Source organism: Etheostoma cragini, chromosome 5, assembly GCF_013103735.1.
Source record: "Etheostoma cragini isolate CJK2018 chromosome 5, CSU_Ecrag_1.0, whole genome shotgun sequence".
Taxonomy (NCBI): Eukaryota; Metazoa; Chordata; class Actinopteri; order Perciformes; family Percidae; genus Etheostoma; species Etheostoma cragini.
This window is the reverse complement of record NC_048411.1, coordinates 5,636,630-5,659,813: the sequence shown is the minus strand read 5'-3', so window position 1 is coordinate 5,659,813 and position 23,184 is coordinate 5,636,630. Positions and strand designations below refer to the sequence as shown.

Here is a 23,184-nt window from a genome sequence, read left to right as displayed (position 1 = left end):
TCAATCTCCACCTCACCATCTCTGGCCCGTTCAGCAGGCAATTTTTAACAGCCCACTCCACCAAGTTGTCCACCAGCGCTCTGTACTCCCCTTCCTGTCCAAAATGTAGGTACTCTAACTGTAGGTTACATGACCCAGAGTTGTACTGAAAGTGTGAGGTGTGTAAGGTGAACAGGAAAGGTGACAGCACTGTCCCCTGTGGAGCCCCTGTACCACTCACTCACAACCCCATCACACAGAACATGGTCCAGATGGACAAACTTTTGCCTGCCTGTCAGATGGTCAGTGATCCAAGAGATTGTGGACACATTGACACCTATCACCCTCAGCTTCTCACCCAGTAGCAGTGGCTGGATGGTGTTGAATGCACTGGTGAAATCCAGAAACGTAATTCATACATTGCCATGCAAATGCGAATGAGCTTGCTGCAGCAGATAGATGACGGGATGAATTTTTTTTCCCATTAATTCTTAATAAAGAGCAAATAGTGGAAATGCAACAGACAGTGGTCTACCCAAATGTCACACCAGTGCTGTGGCATGTATTGGAATTGCCAAAATGGAGCCTTGCCTTATTTTCTACTGCCACCTAGTGAGCAGCTATTGTTTTTCCATCTTAGTCAACTCATCCACTCTATATCCTTCTCAACACATATGACAGTTGCCTGAGAAATAAATGTGTCATAACATTATTGTCAGAAACATAAATCAGCAGGAGCACATACAGTTTATCCACATTGGGCCAAAGACCACCATTTCATCCGATTGAACCCCTGATCCAGCAGTCTGTAATAATTACAGCATTGTTTAGAAATTCCTATATATTTACCATTTGCATAAAATTCAGTAATGTACTTTTATGGTCTTGAGATGTTATTGTACTATATTCAGTTATCAGAATATCTTCTGATCAGTCTCCACTTTAATTGACGAAATGTGAATTTCTGTCGTTAAAGGAACAACCTGTTAGACAGTAGGTCACCCAGTGTCTTGGTGTAAATGGTGTCCTTACGGTTTGTCTGTGGCAGATTGTGTGTTTTGGGTATTCCGATCATGTTTCTAGCTCTTGTGCTTGTGCTGTGTGTTCCTCTGCTTTAGCCCTAACCAGCATATCTTCCCTTCTACACTTTTGTGTCTAGCTTCATACGCCTGTCTTTGTGTTGGCGGTTTTTGATGTCTTGTCATCCAGCAAGATCAGGGGCCGCCATTAAGCTCAATAATTGCCTGTCCGCGTGCAAAACAGCCTCTTTCATATCCATTGGCAGGAGCATAGCCTGTCATTTACAGTAGTTTGATGACATTTCCCCCCATTTCCCCCCATTTCCCCTATTATTAAGAAGAATGTTGAAAAGGTTGCCAACCCCTGAGCTAGATAATCATTATCACTGCTGACTTTCAGTACCATGTAGCCTTTTAATGAACTCCTAAAGAGCAGAGCTGATTGGTAATTTTGCACTGTTCATAATACAATGCGATGTTTTTACACAATGTGTGTCTGCATGTGTACGCATGTCTGTGACTGTGTACATGTTGCTTCCAAAACTTAAAGCGCCCATATTCTGCTCATTTTCAGGTTCATTATTGTATTTTGAGGGTGTTCCAGAATAGGGTTACATGATTTCATTTTCAAAAAGCAATATATTTTTGTTGTTCTGCACATTGCTGCAGATCCTGTTTTCACCCTGTGTATTTAGGTCTCTGTTTTAGCTACAGAGTGAGACATCTCACTTGTTTTAGCTACAAAGTGAGACCTCTCACTGTAGTGCCGTCTACCTGCTGCAAATCATTTTGTGACTTTGTGAGAAAAACTGGACCGGCAAAGGCATAACAGTGTTTCCTTTAGGATGCAAAACAGCTATTTGTAAATAGTTGTTTCTTTATTTATTGTTCATTTAATATTAATGTTTAATGTTTGTTCATATCCACCCATCACCAAAGCAAATTCAACATAGTTGTAACTTATTGTGGCAATAAACCCTTTTCTGATTCTGAAATGTTTATTCATGAGCATAATACGGCATCATAATATCTACCACTACTACTTCTAGCGGTACTACTACCAATAATAATAAAAAGCAATTGTTTGATGAAAATAAACGTTTTTAGTCATAAAATAGATATACATGCAAACGATACAAAATTAAGAAAATTACAACACACAACGGCGATTATAATATTGTTATTTTCCCGTCACTGTATCTTATCAATGGTCTGTGCTCGTTGGTAAAAAAAAACTCGGAATGGGCGTGGTTTGACGTCATAACGTATAGTGTCGTTACGTAAACCGTTCGGCGCAAAAATTCAAACGCTGTACAGGAAGAAAAACTACAACTTTCTCTGTTGTCTGTATGCTGTATAACAAATTATAACGAGACCCATTAAAGCCACATCGGATTTTAAACAAATTGAGGTAAGTTGGAAGAACCAAGTAAGTTTCGTGTTAAAGTTCTTGCTTGTCATGGAGCCAGTTAACGTTAGCTATCAAAGATAGCAACAACACGTTCATATTAGCATGTAATGTTAGCGTCCTCTCCTAGCTGGCTAATTGAGCTAGGGCAACGTTAGTTTTTGTGGTTGTTTGGTTCGGGGTTAAACATCTAATTAAACAGGTTAGGAAATATGCTGTGTTAATATAACATTTTGCTTTCAAAAGGCCTATTAGAGATGACTTAAACACTTTTTAAGTTGACGTTATGAACCCGCTGGAGTCCTTTGTTTATGTGTGCGTGTCGTCTAGCTTAAGTTAATTTAATTCAGAAAAAACGCGATCTACATAGATATAACCCACAAAGCAGCACTTTCTTTAAAAAATGTATTTTAGGAATGCATCGCGTTATGTTAGTGGATGAGGCAAAACATTTTTTTGAAAAAAACCTTTCTTATCTTTGCCAAGGCGTATTAACTAAGTGTGCACCTTTCCAGCAAACATGGTAACATTTAACGTGCTAAGTTGATTCCGTTGCATGAATGCAGATTTATTTTGACTCTTTGCATAAGATGATCTTCTCACTCGAATCCTAATATGTTTACATATGGCCTACCACTGTACGTCAGCTCATTGTGAAGGGTGTCAAACTTGGCTTTAAATTCAACTGTACAATATAAGCTAAAAACATGTAGCCTACTGTTTCCAATTTTCTAAGACTGGTATGCTCTGACACTGCAAGCCATTTTATACAACCATACAGAATACACTCATTTCTATCTTGAAACATCCTAGCTAGTTTGAGTTTGAAGGTGAAACTTAGACCTTGTTCAACATGTAGCCTCTGATTGTATGCAGAGTTGAAAATTAGCTCCATTTACCAGCCTTTTCATAGTAAAATATGGAAGTGGCTGGTAGATATGCATCACTCACCAGCCAAAACAAATGGTAATCTATTAGGGCAGCATGAAGTATGAGGAAAACATCTAATTACGATTATTTTAAATGATATTGCAACTGCGATATGATTCACGATATTGTTTGTGTCATTATTCTCATTTGCATTGACTACTATTACATTTAAAAAAATTGAAATGATTATATATGTTATTTTTGCAAACATCGGTACCAAACAAAGTTGTAGTGTGTAGGCCGGGACATCTCTGCTGCACCACAATACTTCATTCAGAACGGTTTGATGCATATTTTGCCTTTAACAAATATTGCACCCCCCTGCAATTTGGATATTGCACTAGACTAGTCCATGTTGCAATTTTGATAACATTGTGATTAATTGCGCAGCCCTGTAATCTATTAAAGGTCCCATGGCATGACAATTTTACTTTATGAGTTTGTGTAACATTAATATGTGTCCCTCAGCCTGCCTATGGTCCCCCAGGAGCTAGGAATGGTGATAGGTTTAAACCGAGCCCTGGGTATCCTGCTCTGCCTTTTGAGAAAATGGATGAATGGAATCTTGCCCCTTATGAGGTCATAGGGCCGAATTTGAGAAAGAGACTTCAGATATGTTATTAGGGGACCACTAAAAGCATTCACAGAGCACCACGTCATGGGACCTTTTTAAGTGGCTAGAAAAATTTTGAACATTCACAAGCCATTTGGCTGGTGGATAAATAAAAGTTCATTTAGGACCCTGGTTGTGTGTTTTGTCTGTCTCTAGCTAAGATGAGTGCAGCCTCCACACCAGTCTCCCGGATACTTCCAGGCTGGACGGCGTCCTCCTTGAAGAACAAGGGTGTGTCGTCCCCTCTAACCTGCAGCACCCCGCTGCAGGCGGCCTTCAACGATGATGTGCAAGAACGACGTCAGCGCCGGAGGTCCAGGGTCATTGATCTTCAGTCTGCCAATGACTCCTCCATTACTGACTCTGCCTCTCATAGGTAAGCTGTACGCTCAAGGTTAGGCCAACCATGCTTTGGACTGTGTTTTTAGCATGACTTTTGTGATGGTGTGACATGTAAACGTTTTTGAGTGAATGTGATTTCCAAAACCATTTAAACTAGCATTAAACTTAACAGCCACTTTCTGTTTGCATTGCCTATATGGATCTGAAGTGGCTGAAGATAATCTCATTTTTGTATTCAGTGCTGCGGGGACTCCTGCTGCCGTGCCCAAACTGTCAAATGCACAGATCACAGAGCATTACTCTACTTGCATAAAACTCTCCACTGAGAATGTGAGTATGTGTGTGTCTGGAAATCAATCAGTGTCTCACACAGTGTGCCTTTTGAAGTGCTACAATAATTACAATGGAAATGTTATGTTTTTTTTCTACTTGTCCGTTTCATTTTCTATGTGTTTAAGACATATTACTTTTGAAATAGAGAGTATTAAGACTTGAAAGGAAGGAATCAAAATGCATTTCTTTTTTTCTTTTTTGGCAGAAAATCACGACCAAAAATGCCTTTGGTCTACATCTGATTGATTACATGGCTGACATTCTCAAACAGAAAGATTCTGAGCTCACAAACTTCAAGGTTTGAATTTTAATTTTTCATCTACTTTATGTGCCTTTGATAACTCCCCCTTGGTTCACCAGAAATCTTTGAACTTTTGACTAACTTCAAGAAGTGGGACCAAATCATACTTTATTTGTCCCCAGTTTAACCTTGAAAACCTTTTTGTCATCCCTGCAAAAAGTTGTCAAAGGTGTATCTTGTATTTTTCTTTTCTTAAAATCAGTAAGGTGAATTCCTTTTTAAAGAAACTTTTTACAGAAATGTTAGAGCTGGGCTATTAATCGAAAATGTATCAACATTGAAATTCTAAAGCTGTTATCAATGTATTTTTCCTAAACCAAAATGTGTCTTTTTTCACCAGACGTTTTCATTTCAAGAAAAATGGGCTTTCATTTCAAATATACATCAGTAATGGAGCGTATTCAATTTTTTAATTAAACTGACTGACACAGTGTTTGTTCTGATGTCTTCAGCATACTGACTTGACCTAATGAAAGCTGCGGACCCAGTCAAGTCTGACGAGACTGTTGTATTTATTACATTTTTATTAAATATGTTTTACAAGCATGTGCCTGTCACAATAATACATTTTGCTGGACGATAAATTGTCCCAGAAAGGATTGCAATAAACAAGGATATTGTAATTTTTCGTCTAACATAATGATAATGTCAAATAATGAAGGGACACCTTTTCAAAGATCAAAAAACCTATTATTTCTGGAGAATATTTAACACTGGAACTGGACACATCTGCCATATGGCCAGTTAATGTTTGTTCTAAAATAGTTCTGTTTTCTGCTTTAATTTTGGCGAAGATGCAGCTAAAAAGCAAAACATTATCGAGCTCATTTTAATTTTTTTATTGTGCGATTAATTGACATATTGACTATCGCGACAGGCATACATGTGTATAAGTGTGTATGATGTTTGCATTTCTCCTTGAATCAAATTTGTGATATTTGGCTATTTAAATCAAATTGACCTGTGTGTCTGTCCTCCGTAAGGTGGCAGCTGGCACTTTGGATGCCAGTACCAAGATCTATGCTGTGAGGGTGGATGCTGTTCATGCTGATGCCTACAGGGTGCTGGGGGGCCTGGGGGCCGAGACCAAACCTGGAGAAGGTAAGAGCCTTTTTTACTTTCATGTGTGTTGTTGGATTTTCATTTGAAAACACTGGAATGGGTGCCTTTTTCTCCAAGGCTATGTCCTACAGAATGTAAATCTTTGTCTACCTACATTGTTACATAATTTTAAGTTTTCTGCTTTTTTTTGTTTCTCTATTTTTTTCCCGCATCTACAGGCCATGGTCTGATGGAGGAAGATGGGGAAAATGAAGGGGGTGCAGCAGGTGATGGGACTGCCAAGCAGCCAAAGAAAAAGAGACCTCCTAAGAAGACAGTGGAGCAGAACCTAAGCAACATCAATAGTGCAGAGTCTGAAAGGAAGTGTGAGGTACTGCATAGTGTTATCTTTACAGGAAAGTATTAGTTCAGATGACACCCATACCAATTTCAGAAGAAGGATAGAAGTGCTGTGGACAGAATGCAATTAGCAGGGTTATTAGGTAATATTGTTGTCCATCAACATGCATGAAGGACATTTTACTCTGAAGTCTTAGTCAGTTCATTACATTTTTATTTTAGTACTATTTTCAAATGAACTTGATCAACTGTTCCCCCTCCCCCCCAGGTGGACCCCATGTTTCATCGGATGGCCTCGTCCTTCGATGAGAGCAGCACGGCAGGCGTCTTCCTGTCTGTTCTCTTCAGTGAAGACAGCCGCTGTGAGCTGCTGTTTCCCGCCTACATGACCCTCCTGCAGTCCAGGCCCTCGTACTCTCCTCCACCCCCGCAGGGAGTTCCTGCATCCCCATTCATGGGTAAAATCCATTTACTCTGCCCAATCTTTCGTGAGAACCTTATTAACAACCCGCTGTGTGTCTCATCTTTTGAACTGTCCCCCTCCCCATCTTTCTGTGCTGTGTTTCTGCCAGCCGGACTACAACGTTCCAAGGAGAAAAGCTCCATCTGCCCCTCACTGAAGGACTTCTCCTTCACTAGCTGGAACCCTGAGCAGGTCAGAGAAACAATTTAACCACCTAACCCAGTATTATAAATGATTCTGATGGAATTATTTGATATTTCTCAGATTAAGTGGTAAGAAAAGCAGCAATTCCCCTTAAATGTTTGCCAACTTTGAGATGGAAAAAAACAGTGCCAATAGGACTGGACTCTAGGACTGCAGAATAGGGCCACATACCTTTTTATACTCATATGTTCCCAAATCAACTGTATGAGTCTTGAGCCCCTTTCACAAATGGACTTAAATCCTGAAAGTATGTAGATGTTAACCAGCGGAGCTGTATGTGAGAATGCAGATATCCGAAACAGTTAGCTCAAACATCAATTGTTCTGTACTCTGCAAGTTAATTATTACAAAGTCTGTGTAATCTCCAATTGAGCCCAAAGTGTGAGTTATCGCAAGTGAGTGGTTGTATTTATGTTTTATAGTGTCCTTTACACTGGCTTCCTGTGCCTCAAAGAATTGATTTCAAAGTACTTTTGCTAGTTTATAAATCACTCAATGGTTTAGGGCCAAAATACATTTCTGATGTGCTACTTCACTACGAACCACCCAGACCTCTCAGGTCATCTGGGACAGGTCTACTTTCTGTCCCCAGAGTCAGAACTAAACAGGGTGAAGCAGCTTTCAGTTTCTATGCTCCTCATATCTGGAATAAACTCCCAGAAACCTGCAGAGCCGCTGCTACCCTCAGTTCTTTTAAATCAAGGCTGGGGACCTTTCTTTTTGATGTTGCCTTTCTTTAAATTATATTCTTTTAATGTTTAATTTCTTATGCTGCACTGTAACTTTTACTCTTGTGTTTTATGTGTCTTAATGTTTCCATTTTTAATTCACGTGTTTTATCTGTTTTTATTTTTTAACTGTTTTTATTTTTTAACTGATTTTGTGTAAAGCACTTTGAATTGCCCTGTTGCTGAAATGTGCTATACAAATAAAGCTGCCTTGCCTTGCCTAGGATAATGATGTGATTTATACAAAGACAGAAAACAAAATGTCTGACTGGAGAGACTGCGAGATTTGGGAACTTCTGTCATTAGGGGCAGATGCCAAAATTGTCCGACAAATACAATGAAGGGCAGGAGACTTACCGGTCTTATTTTATGACCAAATCACAAACCGGCTGATGTCCTGTATTCTGCACACTCTGCCTAGGCGCCCCCCCCCCTCTCCCCCTTGCCTAAATAGTATTTCTTTGTGTCTGACACGGACAATCTCCTCTGCTTTATTGCTATCTGTGGTCTAGACCTACTCTAATCTGTAAAGTGTCCTGAGATAACCTTTTTGTTATATGACACTTTAAATGATAATGAATTGCATTAAATCACAATATAATTGTATAATTATAATATAGCACTGCCAGCGGATCCTGCAACATGATCCATCACTTGAGAATATTCCGAACTATGCATATTTATTTATTACTCTGTCACCTACAGTGCAATATGTCATTTGTATTCATTCACACCTTACTCCTTATACATCTGTGTGTGTGTGTGTGTGTGTGTGTGTGTGTGTGTGTGTGTGTGTGTGTGTGTGTGTGTGTGTGTGTGTGTGTGTGTGTGTGTGTGTGTGTGTGTGTGTGTGTGTGTGTGTGTGTGTGTGTGTGTGTGTGTGTGTGTGTGTGTGTGTGTGTTACATATTTTATTATTATTGTTATTATTATTGTAACTCTTATTATGATTTGTCTACTTTTTTGTGTATTTTTTCCTTTGTCTAAAATGTAATCTCCAGAATATGTTCGGGCCTGTTCCCTTGGACATTGTCCGGAGTTCATATGTGAGAACAGCTTTATTTACAGAGGCTGTCAGATCCCAGCTGACTGTGCATCTTCTTTCAGACCATGAATCAGCTTTTGGACAAGATGAAGCAGGGCGAACACGTGTTTGATGTGAACGCTGAGCCCGAGCCTGAGCTGGAAGAAGATGACTGCCAGGACTTTGGCGCCGACTATGATGAGGGAATGGGTGACTGTGAGGAGAGAGTCAAGGAGTACAAGGATGGCTGTGAGGCCTCCGGCTCTGGAAAAGGAAGGTACGGTCGTGGCTTGTAGAGCAGTTGAAAGGGGTGTGTGTTTTCTGCTGAGATGTAGAGGAACTCACTAATTACACTCATTACTGATTGAATTTCCTGTTTTAACCATTTTCATAGTATCAGGCTCACTTTGTGGTGATATCTTTTCTTTCTCTGGTTTCTGCGCTCTTTATCTGTTTCCCCTAGTACTCTTTCAATGCAGTTTGCATGTTGTGTTAGGATGAAAGAACGTCAATTAAGTTATATACAGGAATAAGCCTCTCCTTCTTAATGTCTACTTAATCTACTTAGGATTGCCGTTGGTAATGTTTACTCAAGCTTGCTAAGTTTGAAATGCATTATTTAATCATGGGGCTAAGATAATTGCATTGCCTATTATCACCATGAGAGGAGGTATTTACTTCATTAGGGCTTACTGAATGGGTCAAAATCAACACTCAGCCACAGCCTCTTTTAACAGATGACAGATTTTTTTGTACAAGTGCTTGCTGGTTTGAATTGGTTCTCACGCTGTTGTGATCGTGGTACAGGGATGTGATTCCCATCGGAGAGGGAGACATCGCCACTATGTGTCTGCAGCTGTCCTCTCAGCCCAGGGAGTACTCCTACTTCAGCCCCAGGACCATGGCCACGTGGGCGGGACCCGGCTACTGGCAGTTCAAGCCAAAGCACAAGTGTGAGTGAACATTGTGGTTTAACACATAGTTAGAGTCGACTGAGGTGTCAGAGTAGAGAAGTGCCCTGGAGCAAGACATGGTACATATTATTTTTCCCATGTACTTGCTAAATGTAGGCAGGCTATATACTAGTTATAACATTATAACAAAAACATTTTTTTATTAACTAGTGTAGCCTTAAAGCCCGTTCACATTAAGAACAATAACTATAACTATGTGAGTATCCACACTGCTTAACAATAAGGCTCTGTAAACGGTTGCGTCCGACAAGCACTCACTGCACACTCCAGCTGACAATTATAGGCTACAGAAACAGCAGACGTGAGATTACATTCATGTCTGCTATAGCTATACTATATAATTCATGAATTCAGGTACATTTTAGAATCCCCAAAAAGTCTACTGGTGGTAGTTGATCAGACATACATTTAAATGCCCTCAGTAAATATACAGTATTAGATGCTGCCGCTGGTAAGGGCAGGACATTACAACTTGACCTAATTTCCCTTAACTACGGTGCCGTCTAGACTCATTGACATCTGCATAACGACAGAACAGAGGAACGTTTGCCTTTTAACATAGTGGCAGTAATAACCTAATATACCATCATTACTGAGATTAAACTACATTCTTGGTTTTATTTGCACTGTATACACATTCAATAAAAAGAAACATAACTCTTGCAGCGCACATGAACAGATGCGCAATACTACCTCACACATAAATTAGCACCCTCATGAATTAGCCTCCTGTTGCTAACATACATTCATAAATCCTGCATATGATTGCCATCAGACTTCTTATTGATGCACGCACATAGTATCCCCAAAATTAGTCCAATGAGCGGATAAAGGAAAGTGTAATAGCGTTCCACGTTAATGCCTTTCCTCTCTCACTCGTGACCGCCGAGCTGCTGTACTGACATGAAGACAGAGAGACTGTATCATTATTAATAGCTTGCGCGTTAGTCGGTTGAGTAGCTTCCACCTATGAGGCAGCATAGCTGGTGCAGTGATGTTGGCAACCCAACCAACTCATTCTAAAACACGGATCAAGGAATCTAACTCATGCAAGCGTGTGAGTCAGAGGGTCGCCCCGTGGCACAATTTAAGTGAGGGCTGGCACGTTCCTGCTGAGTTAGGGGCAATATACCGGAAAAACCTGTCCTGAGGTTCAAATTGGTCCTCCAGACTTCCTGTAGTGAAATTGAAGACAGAACCTAGCAAAAGGCCAAAAATAATTTGTCTCTCTTTCTCTTCATTCTTCTCCTCCGCAGCCCCTTCTTATTTATGTCACGGCTGCCATTTCACAAACATTTTGAAATCAAAGACAAAATGCTTACTTCCTCCATAACCTCCCCAACTTTAGTGCAACAGCGGGCTGCGTCTGATGTCAGTCATTCTTCTTTTGTGCATGCGGGTCAGTTCAAAACCAGACATGGTATATCAGAACCTGTTGGTAATGTGAACCGTTAAGGAAAAAATCGGATTTGAACAAAAATATCTTAATTAAGAATTAAGACTTAGTGTGAATGTATCCTTATTGTTCATCAGACATGACACAAGAAGACCGAGATTAGCTAACCTTAGCCAACCTATTTCTAAAGAAAATCACATTCAAATAGTATTCTTCTCCCATCCTGGAATGTTGTGGAATGGCCAGACCCTCCTCCGCAACACTGTGGATGGAGGTGTGGCAAAGCAGGACTAATGCAGCCTCAACTTACTGCGTTATTTCTCTTTGTGCTGTCTTTATGTGAAGCTTTGGTCCATAGCCATTCCGTTACATGTAATGCTATAAATGTAGCAGAAATTTATTTGGACGCTGTACACGTTGGGTTTATTTTTGTTTGTTTTTACCTTTTGAGGTATAAATTAAGCTTTCACATTTTCTACAAAAGCTGAGGTGATTTTCTAATGGCTGTCTTTTCCCTGCATCATGTACTTAATCTCTTATAGTGGACCATTTGCCTGACAAGGAGACGCGTAAAAGAAAGCCCAAGAAGACCTTTGAAATTGACTTCAATGACGACGTCAACTTTGAAACCTACTTCCGCACTACGAGAGTAAGACCCCTCGCTGCTGTCATTTTAAAGACAACACATTCACAGTTGGAAAGTATTACCTGATATTTATAAGGGCAAAGTGGGACATTTCCAGAAATTTGCTTTTTTGCCAAGGTTTGGATGATGATGATGACGATGAAGATTCATACCGCTCGTTGTCCAAAGGCACAAGATATAATGTGTTAAACGGTAAACTAGAACAATCCTGCTGGTAGAACTCATTCATCATTCACACAAATGCACAGTCCTCCTCCTCTGGTCTTACCCGAGTTCTTGTTTTCGATCCTGCCAGTTGCTAGCTCGGTCTGCTTGCACAGCGGCATCTGAGATGAGGGGGTTCAGCCAGGTTTCAGTAATAATCATCACGCCGAGTTCTGTGTGTAGTTGTAACCACAACAATATTGTTGCCCACAATTGACACCTGTGGCTAAAAGCAGTCAACCTGCAGTCATGTTTAAAAAGGAGACACACACATCATGCCTTTTGAAGAATACAGCGTATACAAATTGTACTGCTGAGTATACTGGGAAAAATGTTTTTTATGAATTTCTAAGCTAATAACAATCTATAAAAAAAAAAGTGTGTGTGGGAAGACACTGTGGCTTCATCTGTGGTCAGTGGGCAGACCGCCGGTAATGTGAACTGCCTTACCCCCAAAAGAAAAATGTTGCAAAGAGGCAACTTGGCAGTTTGCTTACATGTTGCTCTCTCTACCAATAAAAGCTGCTATTTTTTAGGCTAGGAAACGTGGATGCAGGCTAAAATTCAACTGTGGAGGAAACTGAGCTAGCTGCTAGGCTAATGAGCAATGGTAACCACTGCAGCTGTAACGTTTATGTGTCTTCTTCAGCTGAGAACGGAAGACTTTACACAGGTACTCTCACATATAGGCCTAATACTCAACGGAAATGGAATGTTAATGTGTCATGGAACATTGCGCTCCCCAACTCGCCAAATGTCGGATTTGCTCCAATTTTGATAAGTTTTGTTTAGAAAACCTTGAATCTGTGTACGACACAATTTCATCAAACCCAGTCCATGTCGTTAGAATCAATTAATCCATATCTTTAGAGACAATGTATACCCTTGCAAGGATGTTTTTTTGAGGTGACAAGCTCAGACCGACAGAAAGTACATTTACTTGCCTGCAATTTCAATCTTGCACACAATTTATGGACTAATATAGATTAAAAGCATGATAACTTTCCGATCCATAAGCTGTTCTGAGCACAAATCGCTTGTTGTCTGTGTGAAAATCTCTCTCTCTCTCTCTCTCTCTCTCTCTCTCTCTCTCTCTCTCTCTCTCTCTCTCTCTCTCTCTCTCTCTCTCGTGTAACAAATGTAGTGTGAAACCAAACCAAATGAAAAAACATGGCACTTCTTGGTGTGGTAGCGATAGCAACACAGCATTCAGTGTGGTAGTTATAGCTAATTAACCAGCACCACACTCTATTCTTAAAGGATAACTACTGGTGTTTTTTTTCCCCCCTGGAGTCCCTGTTTCTAAGTGACTGATGGGAACATCAATCTTTGAAATTAGACCAGTATTAAATAGGATGACTGCAGCCAGCAGCGGGCAAAACAAGCTCCAATCTAAGTTAATAGGGATGTTGTTTTGCCACTGACAGGCTTTAATTAATATTCTTAGTGTCTGACAACATTATGGAAAGGATTTTTAAGGAGGTTGATGTTTTACCCACGAAATTTCGTTTGCTAAACCCACCAGACTCCATGTAAATTACCGGGCAATTTGGGCATTGTAAAATACACTTTATTCAAAGCAGACAGAAACAAAATAAAACTATGCAAAGCCATCTTTTCATTGTTTCAACCATCACAACTCTAGTTTTGGTTGAAATGAACACATAGTTTACATGTGAGAATATGTTTGCTCTATACATGCTAAAAGTATTGCTTTTTTAAAATAGAGTCTTTTGGGTTTAGCATTAGCGACTTGAGGGCTGTTTCTGGTTAAACAGAAAGGTCTCACAGAGGTTTTAAAGTGGTCATTTAATGCCTTTTGGGTATACCCCTTCCCTTAATTGTGTTATATATCTTTTTTAGGGTGTGCAAAAACGTCAATTTTTATTCGAATTGCGATACCGTATTTTTTATGTATATATTTTTTATTGTATATCTACTGCAATCACATGCTAGATAGATACTTTATTGATCCCCAAGGACAAATGTATTGTCCCAGTAGCTTACAGACATTATAAACAACATACAAATAATACCAGGATGTTAAAATAACAATCATATCCACATGAATAATATGGATATGAATATAATGCTCGCCTAGCTGCTAGTGCGGCACGCCCTCATACTCGCGGTATTATGGATCCCACGTAACGTTAGGGCAAGTACCACCCTACGATTGTCTTAACTAGCTACTGCACAAGTCCCAACAAAGATTGAACAGAAGTGCAATGTCTCACTCTGTAGCTAAAACAGAGAGTTCAATACAGAGAGGATCTGCAGCAATGTGCAGTACAACAACAATATAAAGTTTTTTGAAAATTAAACTATGAAAACCTATTCTGAAAGAACCTCTAAATATAACTATGTACCTATAAATGAGCAAAAATATGAGCACTTTAAAGGTCTGTCTCTGAAGGGATCCTGCCCAGACACTTAGAATATCAATCTGAAGGTAAATATGAGCTGGACAATTGCCCTACTAACTTACATTGTAGCTTGTCTCGCCGCTGCTGACTGGAGCTATATAATGAGCCAATTTCAAAGATTATTCTACCCATCCCATGTCGCTTAGACACAAAAACATAGGAAAATAGGGTCCAGGTTGAAAAAAAAACGGTAGTTACCCTTCAAGAGTGTGGGTAATCCGCTTGTGAACTGGACCTGACGACAACATTTTAGAACTAAGCCACCCTGGTAGTTTCAGATCAAATGTCATCAAATTGTCAGGACAGCTATTTTTGCTGATCGGAGCACAGACTCTTAGGTGATACATTGACACGATACATAATGATACCTACGGTTTTATCTCTAGATAAAATTCCTTGAAATAGGACCCATAATCTGCTAGGGATGTAATGATACACTCAACTCACCATCTGATGCTATCAATGATTTGGGGTTTAAAAGATTTTTTTTTACAGAAGGAGCTGCAGACAAATGATTGAAAATATTCCTTTATTTATATAAATTGTTCAAAACAATACGTTCTTTTATCAAAAGTGCACTTACAATTGTATTTTGCTCTTAAATAAATAAAATTAATAATTGGATTTCTAAAACAAATCCCACATCAAAAAAACTAAATTCAAAGAACTCTTAAAAACACTTAGTGATGTCTGAAGTCCACAAAGTGAAATCAAAAGTAGTTAAAAATTGCATCAATGTTTTATCTCAACCTGTTGTAATCTTTACATTTATGTAGATTTTTAACTGATCAACGATGCATCATTACATCCTTATTATCTGCAAATAAAATACTCAGCTAGTCTGTAAGTGATAGCACTATTTGTATGGATTTGAGACACTGAACAAAATCTCTAAATACAGTCAAATTGAGAGCATATGAGTTGAAAATGTTCAAGACACCTTAGACACTTAAAAGTATCTGAACTCAATCCGACATTTTCTGCCTTCCCTTCGCAGGCGGCCACCACCAACAGCAAGTCGGCCCTCACGTCAAGCAATAAGAAAACCTCTCTGCCAGCAGACTTCCAGTTTTCCCCAGAGACGCTCTCCCAGCTCAGACTCAAACCCTCCAACTCGGTGAGTCTTCACTACTCCTGTCAGCTGACTGGAAGAGGTTAAAGGCAGAGGAACTCAGCCGTCCTCTTCAACACTGATACGGGGCCAATGTTGGCCAAAGAAAGACATTTTTTTACATAATATTAGCCATGCTACAGTCATCATATATAGAGCTGTGACTATTCAAACTTTTGTTTTACAATTAATTTCCTTAGAAATAATTGCAATTAACAATATAATAATCTTTCAGTCCAATTTTTAAAAAGAATATATATACATTTTCCAGACAAACTTTGAATATATCTTTTGTTATATTGTTATGTGACCCAGAGAATGTAATTTAAAGTAAACCGGGCCTCTTCATTATCATACAATTCATTTTTTTCTTCTTAAATGAACATAAGACTGATAATTACCGTCATACCCATAGGACCATAGCCAATGTTGGCAATTAATTGCGGTTAAAGGTGCTCTAAGGGGACGCCATGCATTTTTAAGGCTACAACATTTTTGTGTCACATACAGCAAACAGCTCCTCACTGTCCGCGAGCTACCTGTCCCCAGAACACACTCTCTGTAGACAGCCCAGGGTCTACAAACGGCAAAAAACAGTGCCAGCCTGCACCACTAAGCATGCACAGACCGTGTTCCAGCGTTCCAGCCACTAACCGACAAGGAGGAGTGAGGTTTGGGCGGTTAATGCGCTGAAGCAGCTGGTCTTGTTTTGTTTAAAAATACTTCAAGCGTCAATAAGAAGTAACCTCACCCAGCATCGCTTAGAATACCTTCAAACAAAAAAACAGGCCTAATAACATAATGTGCCTTCAGTATCCGCGTCCACATAAAGATGATTTGTTGGTTAAGAAAGATGTATTTGGTTTTGTTGACTCTAGTTGAGTCAAGAAGGCCAGAAGAGGCTGTCCGGAGAGCTTGGAGAAGGCATTGGCGACTACGACTACAACAACGCCAACGACACGGCCAACTTCTGTCCAGGTCTTCAGGTCTGAACTTTTTTATTATCGCTTTTGATTGAGTTTGTTTTTGTCTGTTTGTTAAAATACCGTAAAATCATACTTTCTTTATCTAAGGAGTTGGGGCGGGAGATATGTTTTTTTGTTTGTTTTTCATATATAGAGAATAGACATTGCAAGGTATTTCAGTTAGTTTGGTCAAATGTACACAGCATGACCTGTATGACACTGGCTGTTTGGAAAGAACAAACTGGGAAGTAGATGTGTGGCTTTGTCCCTTCTTTGTAAAATAACTCTAGTCTAGGTGATACCTTTGGCTACTACTACCAAATACTGTACTGTAAAGTCCCCTAAATGTGATGTCTTCTAATCTCTGGAGGAACTAGAGCTGTTCAATTCCAAATTTAGCTGTACATCTTATTGTTGTACATGGTTGTAATGGTATTGTTAACAATATAATTCTTTCAGTCAAATTATATTTAAAAAAATTACTTTTTTAAACACATTTAAACGTCCCATGACATGATGCTTTTATATAGACTTTAGTGGACCCCTAGTACCATATCTAAAGTCTCTTTCCCAAAATTCAGCCTTGGTGCAGAATTACAGCCACTAGAGCCATTCCCACAATGAGCTTTCTTTAGGATGTGCCATTTCTAAGACTCTAGCTTTAGAGGAGGAGAGAGTGAGGTCAAGGTGGAGGCTGGGGGTGTGGTCTTGACCAACTGCCACTTTGCTCGTTTGAAAGCCATGATGTCTCTCACTCATGGGCGGACCAAATTCTCTGGGCGGGCAGAGCAGAGAAAGGGGAGAAAGATTCCAGATCAGGCCATCTGAGCTTTAATTCTGTCAAAGGCAGAGCAGGATACCCAGGGCTCGGTTTACACCTACTGGCATTTCTAACCGCTGGGGGAGTTCATTTTAATGTTGAAAGCCTCAGAGTGAAATTTTCATGCCATGGGATTTTTAAGCTTTTAATGAAAAGACCTTTTTCACGACCGACATTTTGACTTGTCATAGTAGGAAAAGCATTCAATTCAAGTGTCCCAGTAAGTTGTTCAGTTAGTCAGCATGCAGAATACCTCTCCGAAGTGGAACGCCGCCATCATTAATAGGTTTGAATACATCTGTGCTTTTCCTACTATGACATGTCAACATGTCTTCCATGAAAAAGGTCTATTCCAGGATACATCTTTTGGTTATACTGAATACTCACTGTCATGTAACCCAGATAATGTACCACAAATTCACCTATGAAGTTGTTAGGTATTCTGATAATTAGGTGACAAACAGAGGATTCCCTTGCAGCAAGAACACTTTCATTTGGGTCTTGTCTTCTGCTGAGTAATGGAAAGAGTGATTTGGTTAATGAACCATAACAGGCTCTCTAACTTATTAAAACCATATATGAACTTCACATCACACAAGCGAGCAACATTAATCATAACAGACTCTCTAACAGAACTAAACGATGCCTCTTTAATATCAAATATTTTTTCTTAATGTACCCCCATCCCCCTTGTCAATTTTGTTGCAATGAACTTGGATAGGGTCAAGTGCCAGCAACTAATAATTAAAATTAGAACTAAAGTCTGACCAATAATCACGTACATATATTTACAATTTGGCATAGCTAAACAAAACCAACAACTACCATTCAAGACCTTAGCTAATGTTAGCAAATTAGTTTTAGTTAAACAAAAAACAGCAATTATGTAAAAATATTGACGATTAGACATTTTTATAATAATTGTTTCAAGTCTAGGAGGAACAATAATATAGAATTGTCATTTAAAATTGATTGGGAACCACATCTTGAATGTTTTTATCCTTTGTCTTTGCATTTCCTTGTCCATCTTCCTCATCAGGGGGGCGACAGTGATGATGATGATGTCGAAGGGTTTGCTGGTTCAGACGATACACAGCCTTCAGGTGACAGCATACCTCCGCCCACACAAGATCTAGAGGGCATTTCCACCTACGGGGAGGAGGATCTGGTACCTGAACCACACAGGGTGGGTATTACAAGAGTTTGGTGCGGGTCATACTGTAGCTGGGTCTTTAAATGCAGCATCTTTCTGCTCTAAAATCTTCTGAAACTAGAAGGGAGTTTGGACAGAACAGACCTCCACCAAAGCACACAATGTTGATGCAGCGTGAATTTCCCTGCCAGGAACTCAGTTATTCCGGCAACACATGAATGCACAACAAACAACTTATTCTAACTGGAAAACATCCACCCGGTGATTCAGATCTGCTCTAAAATGTGATGGCTTCTTCCTTGGTCCATGCTACACTCTTCCACCAAGTGTCATGAAAATCGGGCCAGTAGTTTTTCTGTAATCCTGCTGACAAACAAACCAATAACCCTGGGTTGATTGCATTTCTGTAAACTGATCACATAAAATATTAAGTAAGTTAACTGTTCACACAATGCAGCAGCATGAGCTATTTAAATTAGCTGTATACATGGTTACACGCCAATTGCTCTTACCAGTGTATAGTGGCGTGTACTTTGTCCATAACAATCCCTGCCAATCTGACCCAAAACGTCCCAGTTAGAGGAAATGCAGTAAACATGTTCTTTGTAAAGCTTCACAATCTTTCACGGAAAGAACCAAGCTGGCCTAATTTGTTGCACGATCCACATTTTTCTTCAAACTTGCAATTTCAGCATGTAACTTGCAAGAAGTTTTTTATTTATTTTTTATTTTTTTAGCGAAGGGATTTTGAGAATTGCAACACAGAGAGCGGAAGGCGAGGGACAAGGCCTGACAGCGATTGTTTAGAAGCCTGACCGCTGTGGACACAGTTTAAACAAACTATTCGGCTCATCATGACTTGGACTGGTTTATAATTGAACTGTTTGTTTTTGTAGGTCAACAAGATTGAGATTAATTATGCTAAAACAGCAAAGAAAATGGACATGAAGAGACTCAAGAACAGCATGTGGACACTTCTGGCTGAAAGCCCAGAGAAACCCACAGAGGTAAGTTCCACTATAGACTATGAGATACTATAAACTGAAGATACTTTATAAACTATAAACTGGTAGAATGGCCATGTATCAGCTTCTTTTGTCTGCAGTTATATAAGACGATAGATTTCATTTGGTCATTGCTCACATTTGGTGGGTGGTATAGACTCTCAGCAGTCAGGGATGTGTGTGTGTCTTTGTACCAGTCTATTTTATTAGTTATGTCTTAATCTTCCCTACAGGAGGTGGATACTGTGGAGAAACAAGAAGTGTGTGGGGAGAAGGTCTTTAGCCAGACTACAAAGACGCTGCTTCAAAGGTACCTGCAGACCTCCTGCCATGGCACAGCACTGATGGGGAATAATAAGGACTGTGTCTCATTCCGCATCCTTTCGTCAGTACACTGCTAATGTGCACTGACCACGTACTGCCGTAGTGCCCACTGTTGATAGTTAGTATTGTCCCAAAAGGAACACTTACGTTAAAACACTTACCAGAAATGACGAGCGGTTTATCTCGGCTCTCCGCCTCTCAAAATCTGACAAAAATCTATTAAATGGACCTTTGCCGATTTATAAAAAGAAAAACAATTCAGCAACTGAATGGCTTACTGCTTGTTTAAAATGTTTTCAGAAACAAGTTTTGGTGAGCTATTTTGGAACATTCCAAACAAGCCGCCATCTGGCCGCCAATAGGCTCGGTTGTGAATTCAGGGAGAAGTCAGACCCATGTGGCGCGTTTATCCAATCAGCTGCCAGCCAATGTCTCTGTTCACTTCCCTTTCTGCTTTGTAGTCCAGATGGCGCGGGTTTAGTGCGCGTAGTGTCCATTGTTCCACACTGAACTTTCGTTTTTAGGGGGTCATCCGGGTTCTTTCAGCGCACTCACGCAGAGTTTTTGCGTTATCTACACTACATAATTAAAACTAAGTGTTTGAAGTGTGCAAGTAGGCGGTCTGAGACACAGCCAAGGACTGAAAAGCACTCACCAAAAGTGCATGGCGTGTACAGATTTTCACTGTTGTCTGGATAGATCAGGGTTTCCATGGAAGTGTAGATTCAACAGTCTTTATAATGTTTGTATATTTTTGTGAAGAAAAAATTTCATCTCTAGAGTTCCATTGCTTTAAAAAATTGAAATTTTTTTGCATCTCCCCCTCTCTCTCTCTCTCTCTCTCTCTCCCCCCCTCCCCCTCTCTAGATTGCCAAACACGATGGCTCAGAACCTGTCGGTGCCTCTGGCTTTTGTCGCACTGCTTCATCTTGCCAATGAAAAGGTGAGTTTTTTCAGGGCTTAAAGAATGCTGTTTTATTCAACATTTTCAAAAACATACAGCCTGAAATACATAAATATAAAAAAAGAGTGGGAGGGAGGCAGGTAGAGTTAGGAAAGCTGCTTTGGTCTGAGACAGTGGGATAGCCACACCCCTTCATTTGAATATAAGAAGTGGGAATAAATAAGGAAGGGAAATAACAGTAAAGTAAAACCTTGTCATTTATTTAACTATATTTACATTTACTTATTGCCTCATTTATTTATTTCAAGATGTATTTCATATACATATTGTATTTTATCATGTATTTAATATTGAAGTGTGTGGGAAAAATACTGATGCGTAAAAGGCTTCATCTGAATATTTTGCATCAAAACTGTATATCTATGTGTACAATATATACATATAGATGTGTGTATTTATGTTTGAGTGTATGGGAATATCTATGTGTGTAGATATTCTGTATTTATGTAGTGTGTGTGTGTGTGTGTGTGTGTGTGTGTGTGTGTGTGTGTGAAAAATATTGATACCTAAAAGGCTTCATCTGTGAATATTTTGCATCAAAACTGTATACATATGTGTATATAATATATATAGATGTGTGTGTGTGTGTGTGTATGTGTGTATATACTTTGTGTGTGATTATTACACTATGGATATTGCTGCTAAAGGTAGTTTTCTTCACCTTAAATTAAGTGTTTTCCTGTCAACAACATGAAATACCTAAAACCAATAATGAGGCAGGCAGAAGGAAATGAAGGAGAACGTGTGTACACACCTTCCATTTTTATCTTCACCCTGGAGTTTTGCTACAAAGTTCTTACAAACTGGAGCATCTGAAATGGTTGTTTAAACATGTAGCCATCTGTTGAAAAATGAAAAGTGTATATATATCTTTTTAAAGTAGTGTGCAATATGGAATATGTTTTCTTTATTTCAGAATTTGGAGCTGGTGAAGGTTGATGACATGTCAGATATCATCATCAGACAAGGCCACTGAGAAGAATAAAATGATGATTTAGGGAGAGTTGCTGCTATTCTCCACCTCTTCATCTCTTTAACTCTTTACTATATACTATCTGGTATATCTCTGACATTCTCTTGTTTAGATTGTATAATGTTTTTATTGATTTTCTAGCAAATACAATACGCAATAAGGAACTATTGAAAAGTCAAAACTGCCTCTATTATTTGAAAAGCATTGGCTTTTCTTTTGTATTCTGTACTATTGATGCTTATCCTGTGTGTAGATAATTTAACGACTCACCCACTGCATAGAAAATGTATATTTTCAAGAAAATAAAAGCCTTTTTTCTAAAACATGCTGTAGAGCATAATTTTACATCATTAGGCTTTTTTTCACACAATTCAGTTGCTTATGCCTGCCAGGCAAATTGTTCTCCAAAATAGACATAATAGTTGGGATTATTTTTAGCTGCTTGTGACTCAGAGCAGCATACAGAAGTCTTCTGACATGACCGAAGCATTTTAGCCTCACCACACCGCCTTCCAGATGGAGGTAAAACCGGTTGCTCGGTGCAACTGGCTGGGTGGGACTCGGTATGACATCAGTATCAGGTGCAGGTTAGGGAGGAGTCACTCAATCAGCTGAGTACTTTGGTGGAGTTAAATTTCACTGAGTTTAATTTATTTACCAAATGAATAGCAATGACTGATAGTAATCCCACCTTGTGTATGAATGATTATCAGTTCCTAATGTGGATCAAGACATTTTTATCTAATCAAATGGAATCTGGGACATTGAACATGGCTGCCGATGTAGAGATACTGAGTTAGTGCATTAAGGAATGAGTTGCAATGAGTCCACATTGTGTAATACAACACAATGAGAAATTGAATTTCTCAAGCCAATCAAGAAACTAGAATTACTAAGGGTATTTTACCGCAATAGACGGATAACTTTGGCATGAAGGTGCGTGATAAACCAAGTTTCTGAAAATAAAAACATGAGACAAGCTGTAAGATTAGGTAATGTGGAGAAATCTTGCTAATCCCGGGTAAAAAAAAAAAAGGTTTCCTACGCAGACTAAGACTCGACAATCTTTTATTAATAATTGCATTCAGAGTGAATTGGTTTCATAATGTGGGATTGGTATTACATTTTCACTATACATTTGTAATATCGACACATTTTAATGCAATTGATTTCCATGTTCATGTTATTCGGATTTCTTATATGTTGAAAACATTACAATACAAAACCTGTAAAATCAAATGACAGTGTCACTAGTTTAACTGTTGTGTTTGTTGCTTAGCAATTACTTTGCTCACTTGTTGTTTATTAACAGTTTTTCTTGGTGAAGAAGTAGCATTTATTGACTTGGGGGATCCAATTATATTTGTCACAATTCAAATCAAATGTCTTATAACAATGGTTATTTTAATTATTGGTAGTAGAGTATGTTTGCTATAGGCTTTCTTAGCACACCTCCAAGCCTGTGCTTAGTCTTTTTGTT

General features: G+C 39.2%; 1 protein-coding gene across 1 annotated transcript; it reads left to right on the top strand.

Annotated features, from left to right (window-relative positions):
- Positions 1-2,246: 2,246 nt before the first annotated feature.
- On the top strand, positions 2,247-22,027 carry ncaph (non-SMC condensin I complex, subunit H). Its single transcript, XM_034871700.1, has 18 exons — positions 2,247-2,409; positions 4,106-4,325; positions 4,531-4,621; positions 4,830-4,922; positions 5,909-6,026; positions 6,206-6,357; positions 6,595-6,784; positions 6,899-6,981; positions 8,828-9,021; positions 9,552-9,697; positions 11,657-11,763; positions 15,388-15,507; positions 16,380-16,487; positions 18,326-18,472; positions 19,336-19,446; positions 19,677-19,753; positions 20,635-20,710; positions 21,648-22,027. The coding sequence occupies exons 2-18, from the start codon at positions 4,111-4,113 to the stop codon at positions 21,705-21,707; spliced, it is 2,088 nt and encodes a 695-aa protein (XP_034727591.1). The 5' UTR covers positions 2,247-2,409; positions 4,106-4,110; the 3' UTR covers positions 21,708-22,027.
- Positions 22,028-23,184: the final 1,157 nt, after the last annotated feature.